The sequence below is a fragment of the Excalfactoria chinensis genome, chromosome 4 (assembly GCF_039878825.1).
Source record: "Excalfactoria chinensis isolate bCotChi1 chromosome 4, bCotChi1.hap2, whole genome shotgun sequence".
Lineage (NCBI taxonomy): Eukaryota > Metazoa > Chordata > Aves > Galliformes > Phasianidae > Excalfactoria > Excalfactoria chinensis.
The window spans coordinates 70,727,510-70,739,836 of record NC_092828.1 but is presented as its reverse complement, the minus strand read 5'-3'; the positions used below and the strand labels follow the sequence as shown (position 1 = coordinate 70,739,836).

General features: G+C 40.7%; 1 protein-coding gene across 3 annotated transcripts in view; it reads left to right on the top strand.

Moving 5' to 3' along the window:
- The first annotated feature begins 7,356 nt into the window (after positions 1 to 7,356).
- Positions 7,357 to 12,327, top strand: part of THOC2 (THO complex subunit 2) — a 50,016-nt gene continuing 45,045 nt past the window's right edge. For all 3 annotated transcript variants that reach the window (XM_072336379.1, XM_072336378.1, XM_072336377.1), the window contains exons 1-2: positions 7,357 to 7,543; positions 12,001 to 12,059. In XM_072336379.1, coding sequence (XP_072192480.1) covers positions 7,482 to 7,543; positions 12,001 to 12,059 — 121 coding nt within the window. In that variant the 5' untranslated portion in view covers positions 7,357 to 7,481. The remainder of the gene's footprint in view (positions 7,544 to 12,000; positions 12,060 to 12,327) is intronic.

The following is a 12,327-nucleotide window of genomic DNA, read 5'->3' as shown; positions in this document are numbered from 1 at the left end:
AGGGCGGCACCCAGTGGCGGCGGGCGGGCAGCGCCTCAGCGGCTGCCGGTCCTCCCGCCCGCTCCTCGTGGGTTGTGCCTGTGAAACGCACGGGAGTGGAGCGGCCGAAGAGCCCCCAACCCGCCCTCCAGCCCGCAGGACGGGCGTCAGCACTTCCCGCTACGTACGGGCCTGGCGTGGTGCTCGAGGGCCGCTGAAAGATGGTGTGAGGGAGTGGTTATTCACCCCGAAATCCACGGTCTGCACAAAGGCCGTGAGAAATCATCCGCTATGTGCTGCTCTCTGAGGCACCCCCTGAAGATGAGAGCTGCCAGCAGCACCGCTTGCAAACTTGGCACAGAACTTGCCTTCTTGCTTTTATCCCCCATGAGAACAACGAGTTTTTCCAGTCCTGAGTTAGCAATGTGTGGGCTGACATCTCTGAAGGTTGGCACTTCACCTGATCTGAAATCTCTGGTGTATCTGTACAGAGTAAAAACAAACAAAGTAGTTTCTAAATGAGGAAACTGGCTGTACTGAAAATGCAGACCATCGTTCTGAAACACACTACAGAAATATGATTTAAGAATTTAAGTGATGTTCTTTGCTACAAACAGAGATGGCCTCGATAAATGTTCTGTGAAAACAATTTGCTTTAGACACGGCCGGCTGAAATACTACAACACGCCTTTCTAATAGACTAAATTGCTGTCTGTTCCATATACACGTGCCATTTCTTTTTTTCTTGCTCTCTCTTTTAATTAATATTCCCTATTTACTGAAGAGAAAATAATCAAAAGTAAAAGGGTAGAGTGTCAAAGTCAATGTTTGTGCATGCTGGAAAGAACTGGACTAAAAAATCCAAGATGATAATTGTACTGATTTCAATATCCGAGAAATAGCTGTATTTCAGAAGTAGAGATTCCTATCAGTCCAAACTCAGTTCACACCACAGCAAAGCACAGTTATTTATTTAAAGATCTCAGACATATTACGACACGGTGAGAGGTTAGAACCTTAACAGAGCAGGATGAATGTGAATATTTAATCTTATAAATCCTCACCACCCCACATTACTAATGCATTCATTAGCAATGATTTTCACAAATGCCATTGCTTTGTTGAGGTTTTGATACTTTTCCAAACCATTTTTTTAATATCACAAGGTGTTTTTACAGTGACCCTCTTCTGGGTTTTGATGTCTAAATCAAACATTCTGATCAAACAAAACCCAGAACTTCTAGTCCCAATACACAGAGCAACCAGAACACAAGAAAACATAACAAACAAGACAAATGATGACAATAAGAAGAGTAATGCTTATAAAATGTTTTACCTTCTACACAAGCCAGTTCTTGTTCTTCTGTTCAACCAATTTAAAGTTCAGGTTAACATAAGATTCTGAATCAGTAAGTTGTACTGCAAGCCAAAACTAACGACATCTTTGGTGACTCAACAGTAAAATGAATTGTATTACTTTGAAGCACCTTTCACTGTAGGCAGAGTTCTGCTAATTGAGCCAAAGAAGGTAATTAAACTCTGAGCAGAAAATCACAGGCAATATCTTTGTCAAGTTGAACGCAGTGTAGAGATATATTCCTGCTTGCTGTATTTATTCTTTCTTTTAAAATGAACCAAACTTGCTAGAACTGGTTGATTAGTCTGTATTTATAAGCAAAACAAAACAGACTTTGGTTTGCTGACTTCAGAGAGCCTCTCTGTGCTTTTTATTTGCTTCGGAAGGACCTGTAGCCACTACCTACAAATCTTAACCGATCACAAAGCAGTTCTATTTGTTTGAGTGTCTTCGTCGTATCCCTGAATCTTATTCCCAGATAAACTGAAAAAAAGAAACTGAAGTTTTACAAAGATGAGATGTTTAGTGAGATAAAATAATACCTATCTCAATCTGATTAATGTACTTCATTCTGTAAGGAAAATAATCTTGCTGCGTGGAAGTATAAGCATGAATAGGTGCAACGTGGTTTCCATAATACTGTGTACCTGCTTGACATACTGTAATGTATTTCTTTCAGCTCATGTAATTTGTACTACGAATAAGAAACAAGTCCATTACATCGAAAAGCATCGCAGATGGTATGAACAGGAACACAGGAAGGAGTCACTGTCCCTCTCCACTCAGCATTCACTACACCATATTTAGAATGTTGCGTTCAGAACTAGGGAGCCCAGAACAAGAAAAACTTTGAACTGGGATGAAGTCAGCTCTCCTTGATCTCCACGATGGTCAAGTGTGTCCAAGCAAACAGGAAAGACTTGTCCAGCCTGGAGAAGATACAGCTTTGGAGGTACTTAACAGCAACCTTCCAGCACTTGAAAAGAGGCTACCAGGGGGATGGAGGCAAGCTCTTCACAGGGGTGCCTGGTGGAGCGGTAAGTACAATGTACATAAACAGAAACAAACAAGGCATTTCCAAACATGAGGACAGTCAAGCAGTCTCCAAACTTGGAGTTTCATGACCAGACTAGGTGTGGTCCTGGGCAACCTGAACTGATCTCATGGCTGACCCTGTTGAAGGCTGGATTACATCACCTCCTCTAATCTGAATTATTCTGTGAATAACATAATAAATCATATACAACTGAAAAACCATATCATACCTAATTTCTCTTTGAGACTTTTGTTTTACACAAACATATTTCATATTTGAATATGCTTCAGGCTGTTTGAGTCAGACAAATATAAACTAGACAGCAAACAGTTCACTGACATGGACTGTTTAATCAGTAATGGGTCACAAGTCACAGAAGTTAATATGGGAATCCACCTTTGTTGATATACTCTGTAAGAAATTAATGTAACTTCTTATTTCTTACTAATCTCATTGACATAGGAATTGTGAAGCCCAGTGATGACTTTCAAATGCTAACATTAATTTGTCCATTACAATTGGATTAATGAGAGGAGTGGGAAAAGCTGTGCACTGCATAGCTGACATTTCAGAGGTGCAGCAGAGAAAGAAAATCAAATGCAAATAAGGATAGAACAGTGACTAAACTAGGAACATTTTCTTAGGAATATGGCACTTGTAAATTGACTAACTGATAAAGAACAGATGCCTGGAATCTGTTTGGCTTTTTTTCTCTGAATTGCATCCAATGTTCTTGTTATATTGCTATTGGAGGAAGAGATGGAGTTGTCTGAAGTCAATATGGAAATCTTGCGTTTTTATTTTGATCCTCAGAATATCATATCTGATTCTCTCTTCCAGAAAAGCGTGACTCCCATTCCTTTTATCCATATCAGTCCTTTATTTCTTTTCATCAGCATGTGATAAACATCATTCCCATTACAGTTTAGTGAAGGTAGTAGAAAAGACTAAACGGAAGCTAGAAATAATTAGGGGTATCGTCATACTACAGAAGTAGGAAAGGTTACAAAAACCTAATGAGCTTTTTCAATTTCAGGTATAAGGTCTTAGGCAGGAAATATTTTTTCTGCAATTCTCAAATCTATTAGTGATAAAAAATATCATCAGCAAAATTAAAGCACAAAATAAAGGTGGTTGTACTTAATCCAATAATAGATGTCCCACGGAAAAGCTTGCATTTAAGTATAAAACAAAACATCTTTGGGTGTTTTGGTATACTGCTAGCTGAAACTACTTCCAAGTTCACTGGCATCTAGTGTCAACTCAGGAAGAAGCATGGAGTATTTACTTTCCTTCACAACTCACTGAGCAGATGAATAAAGATAAATGCCAAACAGAGAGGAGAATGGTAAACATGTAACTAGTGATTTATTTTAGCTCTGATTAATGCAATCAATAATAATCGAGAGCTGCAATTTGAATTTAGCAAGCAGTTGGCATATGGCCATGTGTGGTTTTCTGCTCATAACTCCTTCATGCTGCAACATTAGCGTTGGCTTACAGGTACTATACATTAAAATTTAGTGATACAGTAACTCGAGAAAGGCCACATCTAAGGCAGTGCTTGCCTATCTCCTACTTTGTGTTCAGCATAGGCTGTCCCACTAGGAGAAAAGAGAAAGATAGGCATGAAGGGTGCTATGGGGAACAAACCTATCCCTTTTAATTGGTCACTCTGGTCATTCATTTGCCCCACATCTTGTTGATGATGTCTGAGAATTTTTGTGAATGGGTGAAACTCAAGATGGAGCATCTTCTAAATCTTAGAAGGGCAAACTTGTTTTAGTCCCTGAATGCTTTATATTGCTGTGTATGTAAGCAATATGTGCAACGATTATTCAAAACAAAGGCAAGATTATTTAAGAATACACTGCCTTTGGATTCTAGTCAGAATCAAGATACCAGAAGAAAAAGGAGCAGCAGAACAGAGAAACAATGGAGAGTGCTTTCTGATCTGGAACTGAGAATAAAGAGTCAGGACTGACAGTTTCAGAAATACCTTCTCTGACCGTATAACAGTCTATAAGCCCCAAGTTTAGGAATTCAGGTTTTCTCTTACATGACTATCATTAGGCACAGACACTTTCATTTTAACATACCTGATATCTGGGGTACACAACGCAAATGAATGCGTGGACCATATTGATAAGAGTTTCACTCACCAAATGCAGGGTTGACCTTCAAACCTTCATATTTTCTCAGTATGCTTATACTCTCAGCTCTCGCAGTTAACAAATGTGAGGCAACTACAGTGTTCACAACATGCAAATTTGTGAAGCGTTCCGCATTTTTTTTTACAGTGAGTGTGGGACAGGTCTCTTCTCACTGGTGACAAGTGACAGGACGAGGGGAAATGGCCTCAAGTTGCGCCAGGGCAAGTTTAGGTTGGATGTTAGGAAACACTTCTTTAAAGAAAGGGTAGTCAAGTACTGGAATAGGCTCCCCAGGGAGGTGGTTGAATTGCCATCCCTGGATGTGTTTAAGAGCCTTTTGGATGTGGTGCTCAGGGATATGATTTAGCAGAGGGTTGTTAGAGTTAGGGTACTACGGTTAGGCTGCGGTTGGACTTGATGATCTTCAAGGTCTATTCCAAGAAAAAATTAAACACTGCATATTTCAGGAATGTAATTAATACTTACATTAATATGATTAAACAAACAAACAAACAAACAACAGACCAAAACAAACAAACAAAAAAACCCAAAACAGTATATGGACATTTTATTCCAAATTGCTACTCTGAAATGACTGTGCAAGAAGAGCAAAACCTTCTGTTGTTTATACCTAACGCTAACCCTAACCCTAACCCTAACCCTAACCCTAACCCTAACCCTTCTGTTGTTTTTACCTAACCCTAACCCTAACCCTAAACCCTAACCCTACCCTAACCCTAACCCTAAACCCTAACCCTAACCCTACCCTAACCCTAACCCTAAGCCTAACCCTACCCTAACCCTAACCCTAAATCCTAACCCTACCCTAACCCTAAACCCTAACCCTAACCCTACCCTAACCCTAAACCCTAACCCTAAACCCTAACCCTAACCCTAACCCTACCCAATAAAGTTGTGCCTTGTTACACAGATCCACGAAGAAGGTTATTCTAGAGGAAATGAAGTGTTCAGACATTTTCTTTCTTCTGTTTTTGCACATTTACCTGTAGTATTTGTTAAGAAAACCACGAACATACATATGTCTATTTTTAAGACTAGATTAACACTTATTTTCTTGTAACTGTGTATTTACTGCATAATAAACCATAGCTTTGAAAGCCTTATAGTTGCAATTAAGCTTAATAACAACCTACTGCTATCCAGCTGTTACCATAGAGCCCAACTGAGGCATTTTCTTTAATGAAGTTGGAAAAAACATTCAGATTTCTTCTTTATTCAGTCAGGAGGGACAGTAGGTGGCTCAAGACTGCAGTGCGACATATAGTGGCTTTGCAGGCATCACTATTTTTCACTCTTTTTAAGACTTCTTTTTATCCAATTATTCAGACAGGTAAATATAAGATCATAAAAATAATAGAAGGAAATGAGATGCCAAAAGAAAAATCTCTGTGAATTGATCCATCCTGAGCAAGTTGGTAATCTCTAAGAAGTTTTGAAATGAGAGAAACATCACAGCCTTTAAAAAAGGTCTTTGACTCATTTATAGGAACACAGGTTTATTTAGATCCTTTATGAAGATTTATATCAGGCTTTTTTTTTCCCCCTTATATCCTTTTTAAACTGGAAAAAGCCAGTAGTTTCAGTAATGCTAATGGGAAGCAGTGGAAAGCAGATTTAGTTTAGAACAAATCTAGACTCTAAAACACAAGTCATAATTATACATTTATTCATGCTTCCCACCTCTTTTTTGCTGTGATCTGGTTATAAGCAGGAAACTGGAGAAATATGGCGCTCTTTTTGACTACAGTTTAATTTCATGTGGATTTATAAGAAAATTTGTCTTGAATTTCTATGTTGTTTTTTTTTTTTTTTTTTTTTTTTGGAGTTCTTCTAAATTATTTCTTTATTCGTTTTAATCGCTCTATTAAAAAATGGGAAAGAAAAGTCACCTGGAACTGAGAATGGCAATGTTTTGAAAACTGTGGATAACGTCAAGCTAGAAATCAATATTTACATAATATTTCATACAGCAGGACCTGACTGCGCAATCCTTTACCTAAGAGGAAAACTCTGCTCATACTTTGCAAGTCTCAGCAGGTATCACTAACCAGCACAGACACTCACAAAGAATAGGCCCTAATCAGATTGTGAGTGTATTACAAAGCACTGAGCACCCAAAGGAATCCCATGACATCAGCACCACAGCTAAAGCATAACATTTACTGGGACAGCTGTGCCATTCACCATAATGTCATCGCTCCACTTACAGTACAGACAACATAATGGATGCAGCGACACTGAGAGGTAAAGCTGCTTGATAATTGACTGCAGTTTAACCCCAGGTCTAATTATTTCACAATTATTTAAGTATTTAATAAGCTACTTAATTAATAACCCAACCCTTACCATAACAAAACGTTCTTTTGCTGAATCACCATTGAATGGTTGACATACAACACTCGCACAGATTTTCTACGGTTCTTTTCAGTGACACTCACACCGTGAAGCTTTGGGAACCAAAACCTGCATATAATTCTCATCCTTTAAAATCAGTGTCACGCTTCCATATTTGACTGGTATATGCCAACATTCTCTCCTCCACAGCCGAATAACCCGCACGCTTCAGCACCACGCTGAAATGATGCGAGCCCATATTTCGAAACACGACGTTCTGCCTGTGTCACGCCGAATTATAACACAGAAGGAAAATGGGCGCTTCGAAACGCGCAGCCGCCACATCCCACCCGCAACACCCGCGTCAGCACAGCAGGGCAGTACGAGGAACGGCGCATGCGCTACAGTGCCGCTAACGGGCCCGGGCAGCAACGTCATACTCCGGGGCGGGGCGTTGCTGAGCACGCGCTGTTGCCGCCCTCCGCGCACCGCCTCCTAAGGCACGGCGCGGCCGTCCCGTCGTGCCTCGCGGGCCGCAGCGTCCCCTCTGACCTGCGCCCGTCGCTCGCGCATCCGGGCTTCTCGGCGCCACACAGGGAAGATGGCGACCATGCTCCCTGCCGAGTGGATAAAGAACTGGGAGAAAGGGGGCAGGAACGAGTTGTGAGTGCGGGGGCTCGGCTCAGGAGGGCGGTGGGGCGCCGTGGGGCCTCTGGCCTGCGGGAGGGAGAGGGGCCCTGGGCGGCTGCGGGCGGTCGGCCGGCGGGCGGCGAGGAGGTGGGAGCGGGTGGGAGGACGCAGCGCGGGGCCGCGTCTCGGCGATGGGAAACGAAGCCGTGCGCGGGCGGGGGCCGGGCTGGGCCTCCTACGCGCGGCTGGGCCTCCTCTGCCCGCTGTCGCCGGGCTCGCCCGGTAGCCGGGCCTAGCTCGGCTGGCCCCGGGCCCTGAGCGCTCTCTCCTGCTCTGGGCCGGGCCGCGGCTGTGGGGCGTCTTATAGTATTCTTTTCTCGCCGGCCCCGCGATGCCGATCTCCTTGGTGGGGGGTTTGGCCGCGGTTTCAATCTTTCTGCCCGTTCCCAGGTGCCTGGCGCTGTGCCGCTTTAGTTCTGGCTTGGTAGGGGCAGCCGTTTCCAGTTATACTAGGGGAGAATTTCTGAGCACCAAAGGGGCTGGATGCAGCTTCCCACATCAATCTAGATGTGCTGTGGGATTGCTTTGTAAGGCCTTCTTATCTGTCTGTAGCAGTTTCTGGTCTGGCTGTTTGCTCACACGTCATTCACCAGGTTGTCAGTTTTCTGCATCAGTGTCAACAAGGGTGACCAATTTACTATGTTCTCTTAAATGATCTTGGTTTTTCTGTTTCCTTTAGCTCTTTGTTATAACTGAAAAAGCTCTGAAGTTGCAAATATAGGTATTTGGGGGATTGCTTTATGGGAAACACTCTGTGGTATTTTTGTTCCTTTAGTTATTTTCTTTTGTTCCTGTGTTTTAAAAAGATTCTGCAGTTAGGGTGATGATTGCCCTCATGTCTGAGGAGAAAGTAGGGTAGAGAATAAACGTGGAGACTGTGCAAAACCATGTTCTCCAGATCTTCTGCTTTGTAACGAAGGGCTGCTCTGATAGCCGTGTCACTGCTGAGCTTGAATTGTTCTGGAGTTAACATGTTTCAGTATGTGTGAGACAAGGCAAAGGAAGTCTGTTCAGTTCCTGAATTTTAAACAATAAAAACATAAGTGTTCAGGAGCCCCCAGATAGGGCTGAGGTTTGCACTGACTTTATAGCAATGACTGCACACCAACAGCTGGACAATCCTTAGGTGATAAATAAGGAGACTTTTTAAACTGAACTTGGTTAAACATATGTATGAACGATAAAGAATAACATGTACGAACATACACATGGACGTCATGTCTTTTGAAAGTGCACCAGTAGTTCTAAGAAAACGTTTTTGGTTTTGTGATGTTACGTACATATAGATCCACATGTGAGTGTTTTTTCTATAGTGGTCCATGAGACGTTTTTGCCTTTTCGTCATCAAATAAAACGATGACTTTTGTAATTGCCCTGTTATGATTACTGAGGTTGTATGGACAGCAATCTAACAGCTGATTACTTAACAACAGTTGAGCCGTTTCAACTGAATTCTCAGAACTTGAGCTGTGGGAAGGCCATGGACAAACCTTTTGTGGTTCTCCCTTTCTCCTACAGCCTTACTTCTTAAACATGACTGTGAAAAGAGTGTGAACCTCCTGTGGGGGCAGTAAAATTAGGGACATTCCTGTACTGTGGCCCTTATGCCAAGTGAAATGCACTGTTTCAGATATTATGTTAACAGTAGCTTGTAAGATAAGCCATCACTTTTAAAGGAAGTGTGATTACAGCTGGATAAGAGTTGCCAGCTTTATGAATGTGAAGTATGCATGACATTATTTCCTAGGCACAAGAGAATGCATCTGTAGCCTCTATTCTAGACAACTTTGTAAGCACATTTTCTGGGGGGGATGGGACTATTTTTAAGTGCTAAAGTAAAAGGTAAGTAGATGTAGCGATAGTTCTTGTTTTAGTGAATTGATTACCTAAAACAAAGACCCAGAAATATAAACGAAGTAGAAATATTTGTTTACTGGAATATCATACAGGATCTGATTAGATCAGCCTGGGTCAGTATTTTGGCAACATACTGAAAAGTAAATGATTTGCCTTTAGTGTTTTGGCTTGCATTGCAGTTAGTAATGAATGCTAAAGGTGATTGCTGTTGTGTTTTCTTACATAGTCCTGAGTAGTGTGGTAGTGGTCTGCCTATGATGTAAAATGTACAGGATTTACAATATGACTGTAGTCTTTTGGATGTTCTGTTATTAAAAAAGAGAAAAAATTGCTTGTAAAGAAAATGAAATGCAGAGTTGTTTCTAAGGAAATGCAGTAGTAAAATCAGTTTTTGACTGACTATCTTCTGTGTTTTCTTTATCTCCCACGGAAGATAGTGAATTTTATTTAATTGATGCAGTCTCTTTGTCTTCGTGGTTTGGCAGTGATGGCCCAAACCCCAAAGATGAGGGTTTTATGTTTGGCCTGGAATGTCCCAGGTAAATAGGTAAGGTGGCATTCAGGAGCTTGAGTAGTAGAGACTGTGCACCTCTTGGAAACTGTTGAGCTCCTCCAATTTAATTAACCCAGCTGCCAATGTGTAATAATATCTAATATGGATACATGAATGTAGATCATGTGCTAGTTTTGAGGGTTTTTTAGTTACCAGAACTATAGAGGTTTGTTACAGTGTGGTTATCACGTGTCTTCTTTTTGTTCAGATCCTTTTCTGTCTAAATACACATCATTTAAATTCTGTATGTTTTTGGTACTGCAAGATGCTGTGTGGAGATTGAGTTGGCATGTGTGAGTGACTGCTTATTGTGCCGATGGGTCTGGAATCCTATTTGTGTATACATATACTGTCTGTGTATACATATAGTATACATATACTATGGACAGTGATGTTCTTGGACAGTGGTGTTCTTGGATGGCCATCATTACTATATGTTAAACTTCAGGATAAATTGAGGAAGCTCACTATTCAGTGAATTGAGATTTTGAGGCATGATCTTTCTGGCCCTCCCACAGTGTTTGTTATTTTATGTGCATGAGGTGTCATAATGCTGAGTAGCAATTAGAGGGCTGAGAGTCAGGAAAGCAGCCTTCAGCTGTAGTTTGGCCATCCCAACTTCAAAATGCAGTTGTGTGTTTCAGCTCAACAAAAGAGCTATCTGAATCAGTTAAGTTATGTATATACCTCAATATTTGCAGACGTGTGCTTTATGGTAACTTTTGCCATATGCTATGTGTGAGAATGTAATTGTGTATGTAGGATGTTGTGTGTGAATTGGGAGGCTTAGGTTTGACTTCTGGCTCTGTTGTGCAAAGTAGTTGTGTTGAGCACCTACAGAACTTCGGAGCTGCTGTTGTTTAAACAAACGTAGCCTGTCTTAATCCGAAACAACTTTTTAAAATATATATATATTTTTAAAGAACTGGTTCTTTTTGTTTGCTCTTAAATGTTTACTTCCTGGCTTATTCTATACTCAAATTGCAGATCGGATTTATCACATCATTTATACTCCTGTGGAATGTAGTAGAGTAGGGAAGTTCCTCATCCTAAACTTGCAGAAACGAGCTAGAGTAAAGTTAGTCATAAACGTTTTACATTTGGACTATTGAACTGAAAGCTGCACCTGGTAAATTTCCATTTTCTGAGCTTTAAGTGGGAAAATATTGTAGTTTTTTTTCCTTGGTTGGTTGATCATGCAGATATTGATGGTTTGTATTCTTGTGAAAGGGCTGATGTCTTGATTTTTATCTTCTGTACTCAGCTAAGACCAGATGAACTGATCTCATGGCTTCTTGGTACTGGATGGGAGGGCTTCTGCCTTGTCTGTTCCCTATACGCTGCTGTCTGACTTCTTGAAAAGCTGATCATTCTGTAGAATGAGATGTTTCACCTTACTGTTATTTGTTTACAGAACTTAAAAACGATTCCTTCATTCACACCTTCTGTGTGGATGAGTAGCAACCTAAATTTTAGGTCTGACTTGAATTAAATTAATATTGTCTTTAAGAGTGGCTGAAAAAACCCGTCGTTATAATGCAGGGAACTATAAATTTATTTCATGGATCAGTCTGTATCGTATTTAGTGTGCTTTTACATACGGGTGATCTGTTTAAGGAGTGACTTTGTTGTGTTATGTCTTGGTCCCTGTCAGGCCTTTGCAGCCTGTGGTGAATGCTCACAGTGGTTACAATATATACTTAACAGATGAAAATCTGTTTTATCTTAGCTAAAGCGATGTATGGGGAAATCATGCTTGTGTTGGTGTTTTTCTGTGACTGAAGTGTGAAGATCCTGTTCTGCATATGATGTATTAGGAGCTTTCTATTTCTTTGCTCTTTATTTTATTTACTTCTCTGAATTAGTGTATATGAAAACCAAAATGTAGTTAGGCACTTTATCTGCCTTGAGTTAGAATTATTTTAGCCAGAACAACAGTTGTTGTTTGAGATGTTTGTGGGTTATCTAATGCCAATTTCCTAATATCTATTTTTAAATCTTTGTAATCTCTTTACTACAGTTTGCAACTATGTCGCGCTCTCAGTGAAGACAAAAGCCATGACAGTCTCAGTTTCAGAGGTAAATTGTTTGCTTTTTTGTTTTTGTTTTTTGTGTTCATTATCTTTGAAAGGGGAAAAAAAAAAAGCAAAAAACGTGGAATTTTACGTTCTTGCTTTAGGAAATCTTTGAAATTTAAAGAAAAGATTTTGATTTGCTCTGCAGTGTTTATGCTCATTGAAAATACTATTTGTTGAGCAAACTGCATCGTGCAATTGCAAGTTGGAAGCATGGAGTTTGAGCATGTTTTTTGTACATCAGAAATCTAACAACACTGCAGTTTTTTAAA